The sequence below is a fragment of the Staurois parvus genome, unplaced genomic scaffold (genome assembly GCF_062004578.1).
Source record: "Staurois parvus isolate SC_StPar_1 unplaced genomic scaffold, SC_StPar_1.0 ptg000031l, whole genome shotgun sequence".
NCBI lineage: Eukaryota > Metazoa > Chordata > Amphibia > Anura > Ranidae > Staurois > Staurois parvus.
The window spans coordinates 10,251,799-10,272,020 of record NW_028317827.1 but is presented as its reverse complement, the minus strand read 5'-3'; the positions used below and the strand labels follow the sequence as shown (position 1 = coordinate 10,272,020).

Genomic DNA, 20,222 nt, shown 5'->3' with positions numbered 1-20,222 from the left:
TTTCAGCAACAATGATTGCTGAAACCGAATTAAAAAAGGTAATGTCTTGTATTCTTGTACAATAAATGACTTCAGCAGTCAATATTACTGAAACCTCTTGACTTTTGGGTTTCCCCGGCATGTTTCGAGCTTATATGAATAAGGCCTCATTAAAATGGTGGAATTCCTTACCACGCCTTTGAAAAGCAGTCTCTGGTGGATTGCTTTTTAGAGGGTGGTTGACAGACAGTTGGAAAGGGATATGACAGCTTCTTACCACCTGTTTGAATCCTGAAAAACTGGAACCATTGTGCTGCAACCAAATGCATTGCATGTGGTTGCAGTGCATTTGTGGTACAGCCCCATGCTCTTGAATAGGTCACATTCAGCAGTTGCCCACTGAATTCAACAATTTTTGCCATGACATTTGTATAACCCACGTTCTTCTTTAGGTGGGTGGCCAGTGGTGGTAAAACTGTAACTCAACTGTTTGTTTTTACCATCCCTTGGCTACTCCTCTGAACAAGGCCTTAGAGCCTCTGTTTCTATTGCTCCCTGTGTACCCCCTGGGGAAATCTACTCTCTCTATTAAGGGTGTCCGACCACCTCTGCACCAACTTGTGACAAAAGACTGGTAAACCTCACACCGTGCTGTCACTTATGCAACAATGCCACTCTCAGCCTCACACTGCACAAAGATTTTCCAGCTTGTGGGACCACAATCTAGGTGGCAACACACTGAGAGCAATTGTCACTGGGTTTAGTTAACTAAGCAATTAACTTTTTAAACTGCCACCACCGACTTTTACTGAAGAGTCTGAAACTTCCACAAGATTAGCAATAACACTTATTATTTTAAAATAAATGTCTGTACACACACTGTCACCACAGACAGGAATATTCAGAGATTTGTCATATACACATATACAACAGGGGTCGCAGAAGTCGCAGGGGGACCTGGGGACTGTCTGTCAACTCCAGTTCTTTAAAGCAGAAGCAGATTCCTCCTGTATTTACAATGTGCTGTTTTCCTTCTACTTTGCTGAAAGAGTTAATATTCACCCTTTAGTAATCCTGTCAAGAAGCCTTGTCCCATGAAATATATTATCTGCCTCTGCCAAGCCCCCTCCTCACATGCACTGTGATCTCTTATCTAGAACTGGACAGAAGATGAAAAGAGAACAGGAAGAGTTGTAGATGTTTGGAGGCTGAGAATCGTCTCCCTGTGTCAGTCCAGTCAGTGCTCAGTGTAGGGCAGACGATTTCACATGATGGATATTACAGTCTTGCCTGCAAGGTGTTCTGGGAATGTTTAGGACACTGACTGCCTGTATTATTTGAGCATGTGTAATCAGGGCCATCTTTAATATTAACTGGACCCTGGGCAAACCTTTTCATGGGCCCCCATGCGATTTTGCAATTATATGTGAATAATGACACCTTCTGATTGCTAGTCATGGCAATAGGGCAGAGCTGGGCAGCATAATGACAGCACTTCACACTGAGATAGTGGGGCACAGTGCAGGAAGAAGACTTCAAGGGACAAGGGAATGTGAACTGGGACAGTTAGAAAGTATGGGGAAACTTCCATGGGCCCCACAACAATAACTGGCCCAGGGCAGCTATCCCTTTTGCCCCTTCTTAAAGACGGCCCTGTGTGTAATGGTAATGTCCTTTAGTGTGCAGTAAGCCAAACTTTTATTTATTTCTCTTGTCTGTATGCAAAAAATAAATAAACCCCTAAAGAAACCAGGGATGGTTCATACCATGCCTGCAAAGGAAAGGCATGGGAACGTGCTGTGCGTTCCTGTGCAATTCACACTGCATGCAAAACACACTCCATTTGCGAACTGCAGTGGGTGTCAGTAAGAAGTTAATGACACCCCAAACACAGGTCACAAGCGCACAGTGTTTGCTAACACCAGATCACGTGGTACTTTTGTTGCAGTGCATTTTAAAACATAGTGCATGCAATACTTGTGATGCTGTGCAATTTCTGTCCATAGAAAATGAATGGGCTGAGGTCACACTGGGCATAACTGCATGTGAATTGCACAGGAACTGCAGAGTGTCACTGTGCATACCACATGCAGTCTCTGGTGTGAACCAACACTGAACTAATGGAGTGAGATTAAATGAAGATGAAAAAAGAGGGAAAGAGAAAAGGAGAGAGAGAAGGGGAGAGAGAGAGTAATGGAAAGTAAAAAAAAAAGAGATGGGGGAGAGAAAGATGGAAAGAGAGAATGAGATAAAAGTAAAGTTTGAGAATTTAAGAGACAGAGACAGCAAGAGAGAAGGAGTAGAGAGCAAGAAGGAAAGAGCAAGAGGAGGAAAGAGAAGAATAGACAGAGTTTAATTATTTCACTGAGGGGATGGAAATAAAAGGTTGTAATATATTCTTGCAAGCGTTTTTACATTCTACACTGGGTTCTGCTTACAAGTATTCAAAATAATTGGAGAGGTATATCTAAATGTGGTCAGCTCTTCCAAAATCATTTGAATTACCCTCTCAATATGTAAATAAAGACCTGAAATAACTTTGAAGCGGTGGGTGGTAGTGGGTGGGCAGGTCAACATTTGCATCGGGGCCCACAAGCTTCAAGTTACTCCTCTGCATATACAATACAGTTGCGTTCTTTTGCATTACAGCCTTAGAGTCCATTTTAACACTTTTCAAAATATAGTTTAATAATGAAAAGGTAAAAATGGGTTAAATAAAATACAAAAAAAGCAAAGATATTACAAAGTAACAAAGAGATGACATTGCAGCAGAGAAATAAAAAGGAGTTGAGGGTGAGAATACTTAACAATGTCCTGGTTTCAGCAAAGTCCAATGGATAAGCAAAGATGGTACAGTGGCTCTCTCAAGTCCGGTTAGGTGTTACTTGGTTTTATGTTAAACAAGAGCTCCCAAAATGTGGTTGCATTCCACTTTTCTTCACATCAAGGAGGGTGTAGACAGAGACCATCTGACCAATAATCCAGTCTAAGGGGTGGTTGCTAGGATATCACCACATTTATAACCATATCATGGCCCTTCCTTACACACAGTTTTATAATATTAATATCTTGTCATCAGGGGCGGACTGACAACTCATGGGGCCCCTGGGCAATAGGGGATCATGGGACCCCTGTGTCCTTGCCAAAACTCAAAAAAGCCTATGAAAAAGGTACCAGGGGCATCTCATGGGGCCCCCTACTGACCCTGGGCCCTCGGGCAGTGCCCGAGTTTCCAAATGGTCAGTCCGCCCCTGCTTGTCATGTGTACTGGTTGCATTCTGGAAAGCGGTAGATTATTGTTCAGCATTATATTTCGTGTTCTGGGGATACCAAACACAGAGTATATCGGATGGGCCTGTCATCCAGGAGGTAGGAAACTGCTATCACCCCTTCTGTATGCTCTAGCTTAGTCATGTATGACCTTGATTTGTTCGGCATGATATTCCTCGTTCAAATATATACTTAATGTTAATGTGTTGTGTTCCTGATTTTATGAATTGTGTGTAGATTTTGTTAAATTGTGAATGGGGCACAGGTCTCTGTAAGGTCGCCCCTGACCCTTAGTGCCTTTTTACCATACAATTAGTTCTGTTGAGACATTTTTAATGGAATGCTATGTATACCTAAAGGCTATGATTGCCCAACAAGCCACGGGTGACAGACCTGAAGGATTTTGCTATAGCTTTACGATAGGTCAGAGGGAAGTGTTAATCTGTAGATTTGTATGGTCAGCAGAAATTAACAGACATCCTTCCCGAACTTCAATTAGATATTTACAGCTCGGTAAATACCTGTGTACTGTGTCTGCTGTCCCTAAGTTGCGATAACAGGCTCTTTGAAATGTGACTAAGTTAAGACTATGAAGGTGCATTCCTAGGTATTTGCGGCTGCAATGTGTAACTGTTCTAACCTATTATTCTTGAACAACATGGCCACCAAACACAGCTTTTCATGTGCCCAGTATGTGACATCATTACATCAATAGCTTCTGCACCCAGGAACAGGTATTCAGAACAGTAGTTTGGACATTACTGGCTGCCTGATTGGTCCTAGTCAGTGCCTATTACAACCAGAGACAATCAGGAAACTACCATTTTCTGATGGATATCAGCAGTAAGCAGTCGACTTCTAGCTCTGAGGTTGGTGTTCATCCACATCCCTCAATGCTGTCCGCTCACCTTATCTAACCAAATCTTTGTCTGCAACCCTTGACTCTGAGGATTATATATTGAAGCTCCTGGGCTCTTCCAGAACAGGAATGAAGGTACATTGCACCATTTTTAATATCTTCAGTTATTGACAGATTGAAGTTAGTGCTGTAAGAAGCTTCCATCTTGAAATTTACTGTAATTTTATGGTAACCTGTTGTATTATTCACATTTTCAAGATGAGGCTTGCAAAACAAACAAGTCATATCTCACTGTCTGTGCTGATTTCTTTTATCCATTTGAAATTCATAGATTAGCTTGAGAGCTTGGAAACCTAATTTGGTTCGGTGTAATTTAAAACTTGCATATTTGAATAAGAGAGTACTACTCCATATTTCATACTGCAGTTAGGTAATAGCCAGAAGATGCAGTTGAAATGTAGTGCAATGTCGCCCTCGGCTGGCAGCTTTTAAGAATGGCATTGTGTTCACATCTAAAACAAAAAATCTAATTTCTGGCAGTACTTCTACAGTATCATGTAAATTGCATAGGTGCATTCACAAAGCTGTACTGATTTTATATTAAATGGAAATATTAAGTAAATATTAGTGATGACACTACTATAAAAGTTAATTAGGAGAGTGAAGCAATACGTAATTAAAAGCAGCTTGGAGGCATAATGGGTGACATTTACAAGTTCATCTACAGCCATAGAAGCTTAGGTGATAGCTGTGGAGCCCATTTGCAGTGACGGGTCAGTCCATGTTTGTTCACTGGATGTATTTATTATCTTTTTTAAAAATTTTTCTTGGCTCTGATTACTGGCTGAGGAGTTGAGGAGCACTAACTAGTTTCCTGTGCATTGATCCATCCACTAAGATAGCTTAGTTTGAGCTCACCACAAAGGAGAAGCTCTTCCTTAGAACACAGCATAGGCTCAGCACAGCAGGAACTAATAAGGAGAACGTAGAGTCTCTGAGTAGCCTAGCCAGCACCTGAAGACCACAGAGTGACCCATTTAGAATACCTAGTTACAACTTTTATTGTTTGGTTACAGTAGCCAGTATTATTATGGTGTAGTTATGTTATGTTGCTGACAACCAGTGTTATCTTTGAAGGTCCGTGGTGTAGTAAATCACAGTCCCAAAACGTAACACCAGGTGCATAAAAAAGTGAGCACGCAAAAGTGAATGCACAAAAAAAGTGCACAGAGTGTACACATGATCCTCCTCCGAAGAGAAAGGACCGTAGCCCTGACAGTGATTGGGGTACTCATGGCCCACCTGTCCAAAACCAGGCAGGCCCCTTTTTTCAGAAGGTCTACTGAAGCAAGGCCAACCCAAGTACTAGGTGCAGCTCCCCTGAAGGGAGACCCTATGGGACAGAGCGAACCTGACCAAAAGTTCACATGCCCTCCCCCCCAAGATGATCAGTGAGTAAAGTGCATACGCACTGTGCAAAAAGAGCATGTGACACACAACAAATAAAAAAGGGAAGGGTATATAGGTAAGTGTTTCAGATGTGCTAGACAGTAGTTGGGCCTTTTCAACCACAATAAAAAAATTCCCCGGCCCCAGCCAAAAGGTCCGGCCCCTGACGGCAGGTAAGAAAATGGTGCAGTGACCTTGGTGCCAAAAAACTTACCCCACCATGACAATTTACGGTACCCCTGGACTGCCACTCCGGGGGCATGTACACCACAGGCTTCTCTCAGCACATCCCCTGGCTAGACCAGCATAGCATCATTCCTATCAGGAAGGCATCAGAACTTAGGAAGCTTAGGAAGAGCTTTGCCTTCAGCCAGGGGAAGCCTGGTGCACCAGGTCAGAATCAACCCAAGAGGAAAAAAGTCCCTCCTGCCTCTCTTGCCATTCGCACCTTATTACATCAGGGATTATTAACTGGCACCCAGTTGGCGAAGAGAGTTAGGGTTCTATCCCCGACAAATGATAAGAACAGATATTACACTTGATCTTAGCCAAAAGGGAGACATTATTTGTCATTCGTCTTTGACCACCATTGCTGAGCAAGTGTAAGTAGAGGTGAATTATAAGACACCTGCAGCTGATGGCCTGTGGGTCATCTGTATGGCCTGTGGGGCCCCATGATTTCTAGTTGTGCTCCTGCATATTTATGTATATCTACCAAGTTCTGTTGGACTATATTATAGATTGCTGTTGCTGCTGCTGATATGGTAAAAAAAAGTAGGTATTTTGTGATTTTTTTTTTAGCAATACTAGACAAAGTTAAAAATCCCCCAGAGCTCCCACCTGCTGATATTTACCCTAAAACACATAAGACCTTCTGGTAAATGCCACATATTCAGGATGATAGCCCCAAAGCCTACACCATTACAAAGACGCTGACACTTTTTTAATATATCTGAACCAAAAGCATCCCTGCAAAGGAAAGGATTAATGCTCACTGCTCCTGCCACCGCCAACCTGAGCTGTCTCCAAAGAGTCTTCAGCAAAACACCCATTTCCAGGAGTGTAGGATTCCTCTTCACACTGTCCTTCTTCCTCTACCTCTACCCCATACATCACTATGGGGTATAGCCAGGGGCGGACTGACAACTCATGGGGTCCCCAGGCAATAGGGGATCATGGGGCCCCTGTGTCCTTGCCCAAACTCAAAAAAGCCTTTGAAAAAGGTACCAGGGGCATCTCATGAGGCTACCTACTTACCCCGGGCCCTCGGGCAGTGCCCGAATTTCCATATGGTCAGTCCACCCCTGGGTATAGCTGTGACACAGCAGCTGGTGGAAAGAACTAGAACACCCAAAAAGAGACCATCAATTTATACTCCCAGAAATCTGTAGGAAGATTCTTCAGCCAGCAGAGCTCATGGAGCCAGCAGATATCAATACCTCTCACAGCAGTTGGGGTGAGTCTTTCCTCGACAGGGATGTCTTTCATTTGGATACTTAGTAAAGTGACAGTCACTTTAAAAAGAAAAGCTGTGAGGGCAACTCCCATATTTCTTTTATCACATAAAGAAACATGATCACTATAATTTTTGGAAGATCATTTGGTTCCGGCGTGGTGGTAAGCTTTTCATTCTTCCACTGACTCCTATTTAATTTTTAATTACAGGTTAGAATCACAGATGACTGCCGATATCCAAAGCATCCTCCAGCTCCTGCAGAGACAGGCTTCGGTGGTGCCACCGGCATACAGCATGGTAACAGCCAGCTCAGACTACCAGAGACCAACTGTTAGACGAGTACAGAGTGTACATTCTGGGGCATCCATCAAAACTGACCGCAGCTTCACTCCATCATCACAGGCAAGTTAGCAGCAGACTGGCAACAGAAGCATCGCAGAAAACATTTTTTGTACCTTTTTTCTTATTTATAACTTTGTTTTATTTCAGTTTCTTTCAAATGTTTTCCTGTTGAATCAGTTAAAATTCGAGCTGAGGTTGGCTCTGTTGGCACCACCCAGCCTAACAGAATTTGTTCGAACAATTGAAGAATCTAGGTAAAAAATGTTTGGCCAATGGTGATTGCGTCCAATCCACTAACAACAAACAGGGAATATTACTCCATCCACGCAGTCTAGCATGGATGAGGGAATCAACTGATCTTCTCTTCAGCTCGTTAGCACATGAGCACTGTGACACATCTCCTTGTGCTGCTTTTCCTCTCCCTATCTGAGTTCTGCTGTACAGCGGCTACATGAGGCTGATAGCCGACAAATAAAAGATTTCCCAGCACACTTACCAGCCAGCCTGCAGAACAACTGAATTGCCTTAACAGTTTATGTTAACAACTGAAGGCTTTGTTTGCACACATTTTCAAATATATGCGTAAGCCACAGTGCCCATGACAAGGGACCTCAGTATATAATACAGTCCTAACGATATGATTTTCAGAGCCTCAATAGTAGGAGCACATATAAGAATGGATCGGTTGAGAGCAGGTGTGCTTGGAGGATAGGAGGGACATCACCCCCCCCCCCCCCCCCCCCACACACACACTTTAAAGGCACAGGAACGCATGTGACACCCAGCAATAGCACAGTGACAGCGAAGGCATCCAGTGCGTCCCTGCACACAATTCAACCAATTTTACAAAAAATGGCAACCGCCGCATTCTGTAACTAGCCTTTACAGCAAGGTACACATGGAAGATCAATGTTCCTTCTATCCTCCAGGCACACCTGCCCTCAGCCTATCTATTGTTATATGGGCTCCTACTATGGAGGCTTTGAAAGTTATAGAGCTTAGGATCCCAGACTATACGGAGGTACCTTGTCATGGGCACTGCGGCTTATGCATATATTTGCAAATGTGTACAAACAAAACCCTCTGTTTTTAATGTAAACTGTTAGACAGGGCAATTTGGTTGTTTGCAGGCTGGCTAGTAAGTGTGCTGGGAAATTTTTTGTTTGTTTGCGATGTGCATTGCCCTTCCATGTGCACCTTACTGTAAAGGCTAGTTATAGGTTGGCGTGGTTGACATTTTTTTGCTACATGAGGGTGTTACCAATTTCATTCAGTTACTTACACTGTTTACAAAAAAAAAATTGATGCACTATTAAATTCAGAGAGCTGCATTAATTAACGCCTGTATATCTGCCTGGAGTCACATCATTAATGCTACAATTAACAACACAGTTGGGTTCCTCAGAGAATAACACCACTCCACGTCAGGCCACCACTTAACCCTGTTGTAATAGGCGCTGATCCAGCTCACAATCTTCTAATATAGGAATGATCTTGTAGGAAAGATTTCACACCAATTTTCATAGAAGCCAAATACTTTATTGTAGTAATCCAAAAAATTCAGGCAACATGACAGCAAAAACAGGGAAAGGACCTATTGACGTGTTTCATGCCCAACAGTCATAAAATTGTCCATTCTTACCTGATATTTCCCTTTATCATTACTTCCTTCCAGCATGCTTTCCACCTCCTATATTGGGGAAATTTGCCATAGCTTCCTGTTTTGGTGAGTGGACAGGAAGTGCAGGGAAATATACTCAGTGGGGATTCAAAAAGTAGGAAAACCTGGCAGAGGTTCCCATCTTTCTTCAGCTATCCAAAACAATGCAACAAAGATTACAGTAAAGTTTTATAAGCACATTTGAAACATGTTTCAGTTTTGTTGCTTAACTATTTATTAAGATTCGTCACTGGCTTCTAGTATTGAAGATGTAACTTGGTATGAAGTTTGACAGAATTCCAGTTTCTTGCTTTCCAGCACTCTTGTAACAGATGCAGCTCATTATAACATATATGTTATATACACATATGTGCAATGTGAGGAGACACAATGTAATCTATCATGTATTGCAGTGGAGTGTAGTATCTGTACCAGGGGCGGACTGACCATTTGGAAAGTTGGGCACTGCCCGAGGGCCCGGGCTCAGTAGGGGGCCCCATGAGATGCCCCTCGTACCTTTTTCATAGGCTTTTTTGAGTTTGGGCAAGGACACAGGGGCCCCATGATCCCCTATTGCCTGGGGGCCCCATGAGTTGTCAGTCCGCCCCTGATCTGTACTACTTCCAAAGACCTTCCTTTCTTACCCGTAATTCTCCCCTCCACTCCTCTTCTTAGCTCGTTCTGCATACTCTTCCCTTAAGCTTCTGTCCTTGTACTATTTTTATACTTCAATATTTTTATTGAAAAATTGGAAATTGGTATACAGTGGTATACACAGAAATAGAAAAAATTTCCACCTGCATGGTTAAATGGAGTGCATAAACATATTCATAGAACATATAAGCACATGAAAATAAATATTATTAGTCAATGACAATATATACAGAGAACACATCTCCACCAGGTAACAAACGTTACATCAATCATTGAACATAGGCATTGCCATAGAAATTTACCAAAAGTATAAAAACCAATTCAGGAAAAAAAAAAGGATTAAGAATAAAGAAAACAGGAAAAGAAAGATCTAGGATAAGACAGAAAAGAGGGGGGAGAAAAGGAGAGAGAAGGAAAAAAAAAAGACACCCAAGGGGGAGAGAGAGAGGGTCAGCTGCAGCACTATTAAGATATAGATATATATCTGATCCATGGTTCCCACGTCACCTCAAAACTAGAAACATCATTATTGACCGTGCTTGCTTGTACTATTTTTAATTTCTTTTTTGTCTGCAACCTTTTTCATTTTCTTACATGGTCATTAAGAGATCCTACTTTCAAGATACCCCTCCTTTCCTTAAAATATATTTTCCTTTCTCAAGTTTCAAGCCTAGCAAATGTTTATAGCAGTTTGTGCAGTGCTTTACAATACACAGTAAAAGCAGACAGTATACAGCTGCAATACAAATCAAGAACAAACAGCTAGGAGGGCCCTACTTCGGAAAGCCTAAATGGGAGGGACAAGTGATACAAAAAAGCAATAACTGTGTGGGGATCAGTTGATGGAGACAGTAAAGCATAGCACACACAATGAAAAAAAATGGACTAAAAAATTGTTTTCAGAGCGATCGTCCGATAATCCGATCGTTAGTACATAGTTTTCGAGAGTTGATAACGACAGTTCATGTGAAATTATCCAAAGGGACAAAAATGAAAACTTTTCTCGTAACATAACAGAGCAAACAATTTTAATTTAATCAGTACAGTATTTGTTCCTAAAACATTGAGTGAACAAGACCACGCATGCTGGGAAATGAAAGAATACTTTACAATACATTACATCATTGCCAGAAATCATATTCTGTCCTACGAGAATTGTCATAACTCTAACCTATTTGTTTTCGATATGAGACTAGCATGTAAAAAAAAAAACGGACAGTCATTGAGAGTAGGAGATAGCCAGATATATTGGATTAGGAAGTTCTAGAGGAAGAGAGAAGCTCTGGAGATGCCTTGGTGGAGATCTTTGGAGAAGGTAATGAGGGAGTCATGGGAAAGCTGAATTCCAGGTATGGTTTGGATGTTAACAGACACGGATATAAAAGGATGTCAATGGATGATCATCTGCTTACATCCCCTTGCCTATAGAAATGCTGAAAATGGACAAATGGAACGCCCGTGTGAAAGGGGCCTGAGACAAGCCAGAGCTAGGACAAAAAATACAGCAGGATAGTAAATCAATCTCAGTAATATAAGTTTAACTCCCCAGCATGTTGTCCCATGTGCCCATGCACACATAGACTGTAATCAGCGTTTTCTGGCAGGGGCGTTTGTTGGCTGGAAAAAACCCAGAACCAGTGGGCTTCTAGAGAAGGTTTTTAGCTGTAAAAACGCCATAACGCTGAAAAACTGAGTTTTTGGATATTTTTTTGAGCAAAAGAAAAAACATTTTTTTGGTAGAAAAAACGCTTATAATCACTAAACACTAAGCGCTAATGCAAAAACACTAAAAACCACTGAAAAACACATTTTTAAAGTGACTTTACACAGCTAACATTACCAGCATTATAAAACACCCCGTGTGCATGGAGCATAAAAGTTTTAATTTAAATCATTGTATCATTGGTCATAATACAATGGATTAAAGGACAGCAAGGCAGTGGTTAAATCAATGTACCAATGATGATAATACTGAAGACTACAGGGTAACAAATGAAGACAGGGACAGAAGGCAGTGGTTAAATCGATGCACCTGTGAAGGAGTAGAGAAGATATGATGAGAAGACGAGTGCATGATGGTAAACTGCCATATCACTTAAAGCGGAGCTCCACCCATGCTTTAAGGACTGCTCCTCCGCTCCCCATTAAGGATTGGGGGGAGTGGGTAACCGAATTTGACAGGTACCCGCTCCCGCTTCCAGTTCGATCACCTAGGGACAGATGTCTTTGCCAAGGCACAGTGTGTGTCTCCTAGCATTACAGTACACAGCAGTGGTGTCCCAAGGCAGGTGCAGGGGGTGTGGTCTGCTCCGGGTGACACCAACCTCACGGGGTGACACCAGACCCGCTCCACGAAAAGGTAAGTTGTAAAGCAAGCAGACGATCCCCACAGGATGAATCCGATCCAACCGATCCAGGGATCGTCGGCTTTCCTTACAACTTACCTTTTCGTGGAGTGGGTCTGTTGTCACCCCGTCAAGGGCAGACTGACCATACGGGCACTCTGGCACTGCCCGAGGGCCGGGGCCAATAGGGTGCCCCATGAGGGGCTTTGTCACTGCCCCTCTACTTGTTCCTGAGCATTAGTCATACAGCTGTCTCTGTACAGGGTGCTCTCCTCAGCAGCTTCCTTTAAGTCCCCGTAGATCAGTGACGTGAAGGTTCCCACACACACACAGATCCCCTAACAGCCTGAGGACAGAACGGAGACAGAGAGCACAGAGAGCCCCTGTCCAGCCGCAGAACAGGGAACACCCCCTCCGGGAAAGCCGTGCATGGCAAGCTCCGCCCCTCCTCTGCAGCACGGCCACCAGGATCACTCACTGCTCTGGCTCTTCAGCACTGCTGTGAAAGGGGCTATGAAGGTGGCAGATTTAACACAGCAGCTCTAGATCCTGCCTGAGACTAGGTGAGAGTAATCTGGGGTCATAGTTGTGAGTAGCAGACATACTGAACATCCCCCTCACTCCCCCTCTCTCTCTCACCTCTGTCCCTCTCTCTCACTGCGCCACACCCCTCCTCTCTCTCTCTTGCCCATCTCTTTCTTGCCCTCCCCTCGCTCTCACCCCCCTCACTCTATCTTTCAGCCCCCCTCTCTCTCACCACCTCTCTTTTTCACCCCCTTCTCTGTCTTGCTGCCCCTTCTCTCTTGCCCGTCGCTTTCTCTCATTCTCACCCACACCATTCCTCTCTCACTCCCCTTTCTCTTTCTCACCCCCCTCTCTCTTGCCCCCATCTCTCTCTCACCTTTCTCATCCCCCTCTCTTTCGCTTTCTCAGCCTCTCTCCCACCCCCCTCTCTTACCTCCTCTCTCTCTTACCTCCCTCTATTTCACCTCCCCTCTCTCTCACCCCCACCATTCCTCTCTCTCTTGCCCCACTCTCTCTGACTCCCCTCTCTTTTACACCCTCCTTACTGTCTCACCCTCTTTCTCTTTCTCTCTCTTGTCCCCCTCTCTCCTCCTCTCTCTCTCTTACCCCCCTCTCTCCTATTCCCCTTTCACTTACCCCCCTCTCACCCCTCCTCCCTCTCTCTTACCTCCCTTTCTCTCACCCCCCCCTCTCTTTCCCCCCTCTCTCATCCTCCTCTTTTTCTCCTCTCTTTCCCTCTCTCTGTCTTCCCGTCTCTCTCTTCCTCCTTCTCTCTCGCCTTCCTTCTCTCTCACCTTCCCTCTCTCTATCAGCCCCCTCTCTTTATCATCCCCCTTCTCTCTCTCATCCCCCTCTCACACCTGTCACCCCTCCTCTCTCTCACCCCCCCCCCTCTCTTCCTTACCCCTTTCCCCCCCTCTCACTCACTCCCTCTTTCTCTTTCACACCCTCTCCATCTTACCCCCCTCACCCCCTCTCTTTCTCACCACCTCTTTCTCTTTCAACCCCTCTCCATCCTACCCCCTCAACCCCACTCTCTCTCACACACCCCTCTCTCACTTCCCACTTTATCTCTCACTCCACTCTCTCCCCCCCTCCCCTTTCTCCATCTCTCTCCTACTTTGCCATCTCCCCCATCCCTCTCTCTCTCCCTCCCTCCTATTCCTATCTCTCCTCCCCCTCTCCTCTTCTGTCTCTATCCCTCCACCCCACTCTTCACCTCTTTAATATGTAACAGGAAATTCTGTCATAATTCAGAATCTCAGTAGAAAAATGCACTGTCAGTGAAGTTTCCATGTAAAAAAAAAAAAAGTTGTGGAGAAGTTGGCAACCCTATCAGGAAGGAGCTGAGTGGGAGCTGAATGCCCAAACAAAGCAATTAAAATTATTGTAAAGGCAGATGCGTGCGCCACACTTTTTTAATCTAGTATTAGGGCCCAAGTTTTGATCTTGTACACAGGCCCACTGGTTTCATAAAACTCCCGTTTGCATCAGAAAGATAGCTGCTGCACGTTGTCCATCTTTAAACCTGAAAGTGCCCATTGGCTTCTACAGAAGGAAGCCAGGAACTTCCAGGCAGGCTATGCTGCAGTGGATATTTAAATGCCCCATCTATGCAGCGGAGTTATAATAACCAAATGATCAGGCTCCCAGAGATTCCTGGAGGCATGGTTGGGAAGCCAACGGGCACCTGACAGGTTATCAGATGGCCGCCACCTGTGAACTTGTCATGTCTTCGGTGGCTTCCCAGCAATGGCAAGGGGAATCTCTGTGAGCCTAAGCTGCAGACTAGAATTGGGCATTGGCTCATTCCTAAACATGAAGGCGCAACAGCTTCTGCAGTTTGCTGATGGGCCCTTCTGTGCAGCTGGGATGCAATACTCTTGTACCAAATTGTGTTATAACTGTACTGTCTACTTTCATTTTGTAAAGCGCTGTGCAAACTGTTGGCGCTATATAAATCCTGTATAATAATAATAATGTGGAGGATCGCTGCAACAAATGCATGTAATGTAGGCAGTGCAATATGTAGGTGGAGCTTTGTGTAGGTGTGGCTTGAGTGTGGGTGGGGACACATGGGGCCCCATGATCTCCTATTGCCCAGGGGCCCAATGAGTTGTCAGTCTGCTCCTGCAGCCCGTATAGGTTGCATGCCGGCGATCCCTGCAGGATAGATGGGATCTGTGGATTGGGGAGCATAATGGATCAGACTACAATCCATTGTGCTCCCCAATCCGCAGATCCGAACCATCCTGCGGTGATCATCGGCATGCTACCTATACAGGGTGACACCGGACCCACTCAATGAAAAGGTAAGTTGTAAATAAAGCTGATGATCCCCGCAGGATGGATCAGATCTGTGGATTAAGCATTATGGATTGGAGTCCGATGCATTATGCTCAATCCGCAGATCCGATCCATTCTGCGGGCATCGTCGGAGGGGGTGTCACCAAGTGTTACCGCACCGGGTGACACCAACCCTAGGGACGCCTCTGGTACACAGGCTGTCATCTAACGATTCTGAGAAAGATAGCTGGAGCTACACAGAAGTTAGCCTTCAGCAACCACCTCAAATATCTGATATTTCTATATCATTTCTATACTATTTGTTTATTCATGTTATCATACCATCATAGGTTACTTAACTGCAGTGACCATCTTCCACCAACACATGAGTATCACAGACATATGATATTGCTGATGCTGACAGCGAGAATTGCATATAGGAGAACCAGCAGCAACGTCTGCAAATATGTCAATGTTTTTCATTCCTTTGCTTGCTATTTATTAAGTCATGTGACCCCTGATGGTCACATAAATGAACAAATAGTAGCAAAAGGATTTAGAAATTCCTCTTTTTTCTAATTTCACATCCTGTCCTTCTCTACCTTACCCTATCTTCCCATTCTGTCGTATCCGTCTTTGTGCTGCCTGGCTATTTATATGTCTATGTATGGGCATCTTTACATTTGTTTAGGCATTCTCATGTTTATTTCTTTTGTTTGTTTGTATTGCTGTGACACAAAATATGGTGAAACAAAAAGCCAAATTTGACACATTCCAAACTCCAAAAATGGACTGGAAAAGATTATCGGTACCTTCTCAAAACTCTCAAAACTGTAAGAAATAATTGCATTCCAAATTTGTGATGCTCCTGTAATTTGTAATTAAACTCACCTGTACCAATTAACAGGTGCTAACAATATAGAAACACACTGGCAACCAGGTAAATTGGTGCAAAATTTACTCAACCTTACTGTTATGTGTTATGTGTCTGTTATGTGTGCCACATGGAGCATGGAGACAAGAAAGAGCAGCAAAGAATTGTCTGAGGATTTGAGAACAAATATTGTGGAAAAGCATAGACAATCTCAAGGTTACAAATCCATCTCCAGAGATCTTAATGAGTCCACTGTGTGCAACATCGTCAAGAAGTTTACAGCCCATGGCACTGTAGCTAATCTCCCTGGATGCGGATGAAAGAGAAACATTGATCAAAGATTGCAACAAAGGATTGTTTGAATGGTGGCTAAAGAACCTCGATCAACTTTCAGACAATTCAAGCTGACCTTCAGGCACAGGGTACAACTGTATCGGCTCGCACTATATGTCGCTATCTGAATGAAAAGGGACGCTATGGTAGGAGACCCGGGAGGACCTCACTGCTGACACAAAAACATAAAAAAGACAGATTGGAGTTTGCCAAAACTTAACTGATGAGGCCAAAATCTTTTTGGGAGAATGTGCTTTGGACAGACAAAACAAAATAACAACTTTTTGGTAAAGCCCATCATTCTACTGTTTTCAGAAAAAGCAATGAAGCTTTTAAAGGAAAGAATACATTCCCTACAATCAAACATGTTGGAGGTTCACTGAAGTTTTGGGGTTGCTTTACTGCTTCAGGCACTGGATGTCTTGACCGTGTGCATGGCGTTATGAAATGTGAAGACTATCAAAGAATTCTGAGGTGCAATGTAGGGTCCAGTGTCAGAAAATTGGATCTCCATCAGAGGTCATGGGTCTTACAGCAGGACAATGACCCAAAGCACATGTCGAAAAGCACCCAGTAATAGTTTAAGACAAAGTGCTGGAGAGCCCTATACTGGCCAGATTTTAATCCCATAGACCACCTGTGGAGAGATCTCAAAACAGCAGTTGGGAAAAGGAACCCTTCCAATCTGAGAGACCTGGAGCAGTTGGCGAAAGAAGAGTGGTCCAAAATTCCAGTAGAGAGCTGTAAGAAACTCATTGATGGTTTCAGGAAGCGATTGTTTTTTTTTTTTTCCCAGAGGTGTGCTACCAAATTTTAAATTGAGGGTGCCAATAATTTTGTCCAGTCCATTTTTGGAGTTTTGGGTGGAATGTGTCAAACTTGGCTTTTTGTTCCTCCACTGTTTGTGTCATACCAATACAAACAAAAGAAATAAACATGAGAATGCCTACATTTTTGTAATTGCTGGGTGAAGTGGTACATTATCTGACAGAAATGCAGGGGTTCCAATATTTTTGGTCATGACTGTATAGCAGTTTTTGCCAAAATTAGAGTTGGCTTTTATTTTGATACATTGCATTTACAATTCTGTATTCCAACCCACAGAGTCCGGAATTTGTAGACTTTGAAAAGTCCAGACCCAAATCCAAAGAATCCCTCTCCAGCGGAGTTCATCTCAACACGGCGTCTGAGGACAACTTGACGTCACTTCTAGATCATGACTGCGACTCTCCAATTGAGCTACAGGCTAGGCATTGTCCATCATATCTTAACCCAGTGAGGCACACTTCGCTGCCAGATTCTTCCATACACAACAGAGGGGCTATGTCCCTCCACAGGCATGAATCTGACCCAGGTCTACCTGGCAAATAATCCAAAAATTTAAAAAAGGTTCATTTTCTAAGTACCTTCAATTATATTGTAAGTGCTTTTAACGGCTGTTTTCCTCTTTGTATTTAAAATCCTCTTTACTTGACTCAGGGGCAAAGAAATGATATCTAATATGCAAAAGTACTGTATATTTTGATACATTTGAAGCTTACTAAAGGTACATTTGAAAAACAAAATATAAGTCATGATGTAACATCATGTAAAGACTGTATGCTTAAAATAACATAATACTGCCAGCATCACAAGGCACCTTATATTTTTTTTATTTGTTTTTTTTTTTTAACTTGCATGTTATAGCGTCTGTTTTTATCGCATGTAGAATGATATTAAATTATTTCACGGACAGGTCATGTTCTTGTGTGAATGCTTTTAGTCGACCACGTCCGAACCATTCTGTTTTAGGCGCACGCAGACCGTTACTTATATTTGCACACTCACAGAGTAATTTATTTTGTTTAGCTTTTATGGCAAAAAAGATGAGTGAGATACTGTAGGAGTATGTGATTGATTAATTGTTGAACACTGGTCGTCCTCAGAAACCTGCACAGCATGCTGGGAATGTGGCCAGTAATACAACTCTGGTCTAACTTGAGTGTAGGCTGACCTTCCAGAATTATTTATTTATTTATTTTTATTCTCCCTGCCTTATCCCTGTATGGCAAGATGAAGGGGTTCTTATTCCCCTACTATGCTAGCGAGCATCAGCTGGACCGTTTTGGTGGTGTTCCCATCTATACTATTATTGATTACCATTTGGTTTGACCGTATCTGCGACACCAGATTTCACAGATAGGTGATGCTAAGTTTGAATCCTGGAATTATGATGCTGAAGAGACTCAGGCTGTGTGTGAAGGGGGTTCAATTTTTAAGGATCACAAAGCAAAGAACCTGTGTAAGACTATAATAGAGTTATTTATTATTGCAAAGGTATTTTGTTTTTCCCTTTCGTTTGATGATGTAGGAACAACACAGATGGTTCTTATTTGAGGCATACCTATAAATAAGGCCCTTTGTTATTATTTAGGGTCGTCCAAGGCATTGACTAAGCTATACTATATGGCCAAAAGTTTTGCAGATGGCTGATCATCATATCTACCTAAATGTCCAAAATGATGTGGGTACCACTCTAAGTTCAGGTGTTTCTAGTAAAGGGCACTGTTAATGCTACACTATACAAAGACATTTTAGGCAATTTGTACATTGTGGCAAAAATTGCCCTTTTCCGTTCCAGTATGACTGTGTTCCTATGCTCAAAGCTATATCAACTCCTGCAGGGCTTTTTCTGCTGCCATGTGTCTCCTACAGGAAGTGTCCCCCAATCCTGATACAATTATGACAGACTCATGTTAGCTATTTTCTGTCAACATACAGTTGCACTGAGAATTCCCTAGAGTGGGTGAGCAAGTTGTCAACTGCCCCGTTAACAAGTTCTCATTGAGACACCGCTGTCGGGTGCATCTCTCACCCATAAATAGTACTTAGCCCAGCAAAAATTTAGGCTTGGCCTGTCTTGGTGGCAACGTTTTGAGCTTAGTGGAGAACTCTATATTTGTAGCCTGGACAGTACTGAAGAAGACCCAGCAAGTGGCTACACATTGTCCTGCTCCACATGCATATATAAAGTCCTATGAAAACTGTTGTGTTATTTGTTCCTAATATGTATAGACAGTGGCAGATAAGGTGGGAAAAGTGAAATTGCAATCATGAGTAGAATAATTGTAGTGTGCTCACATCAAGTTTCAGATGCATGGCCCTTCAACAGTGGGAGTTATACATAGGGTATTTCAGTAAGGATGGGGTAACTGTACCCACTTGTCACATAATGTCATATAATGAGCCTGACATTCTTACAAACCACTTATTGTGCAGCCAAACTGCAGTTTGCATCACCACTGACTTCCTTTGTCTTGAATTTGGACACGTGTAGTTTGTCTGGTCAGAGAGAGGCATTAGTGTGTTTTCTCTAGCTGAATAAAGTAAGGTACAAATAGAAGGACATAAAAAAAATTAAAAAAAAACAGAAGAAAAAGATGTGATACCTTCCAGAATCAGAAACTTCTAGGTTCCTAATTTTCACGCTGGGAGGGATGTGGATTTGATGAGGTTGTATTGTTGCTGAGATCGGTAGATTCAGGAGCACGTATTTAATTTCTTAGATGTTGGGATGTGTGATGTTAACTAATATAAACATTATAATATGCTTTTTTTAATTTGCATTGTCATTCTCAGTTCATAATATCAGGTTTAGAGGTCCAGTCTGACTTTTACCTGAACTAGGCCTCAAGATTTTCATGTGGGATTCTAAGATGTTCCCAGGCTAGAGTCCAATTGTTCAGGGTATGAAGACCTATCCATGTAAGATGTCCAAAATACCTTGCTGGCTCTTGACATTGTACAGGATTTCATTATACATATCCAATACCTGTATCCTGATCTCTTTGTTTCCAGGACCATTGCTGGCACTAATTTTGAGGTATTGGGATTTTTGGGATATTGTATACCCAGTTTATTGTGCAATTGGTCAACCAAGGTCCATTTCCATCCTCAAAACCTGAGATTGTCTCTAAAAATAAGGACAAATGACAAATGTGTTAGAACTGTGTACATTTCCCAGTTTACTCTATCACAGTAGTTGTGAGTTTAGAATTTGTTAATTTTGAATTTCAGAAGCGTACTGAATGATGGACTGAACAACATAAGGGATGAACGACCTGAAAGGTTTCATTCACCTCTTAAAGCTGAATGGTTCATTGGAAGTAGGCCCTTTTATGCAGTTTACTTCCACCTGAAATCCTATAGAC

The 20,222-nt window shown here is 42.9% G+C and overlaps 1 protein-coding gene across 2 annotated transcripts in view; it reads left to right on the top strand.

The window, feature by feature from the left end:
- Window positions 1–17,766, top strand: part of KCNH7 (potassium voltage-gated channel subfamily H member 7) — a 527,395-nt gene extending 509,629 nt beyond the window's left edge. For both annotated transcript variants that reach the window (XM_089660084.1, XM_089660093.1), the window contains exons 15-16: window positions 7,223–7,415; window positions 17,137–17,766. In XM_089660084.1, coding sequence (XP_089516210.1) covers window positions 7,223–7,415; window positions 17,137–17,403 — 460 coding nt within the window. In that variant the 3' untranslated portion in view covers window positions 17,404–17,766. The remainder of the gene's footprint in view (window positions 1–7,222; window positions 7,416–17,136) is intronic.
- Window positions 17,767–20,222: the final 2,456 nt, after the last annotated feature.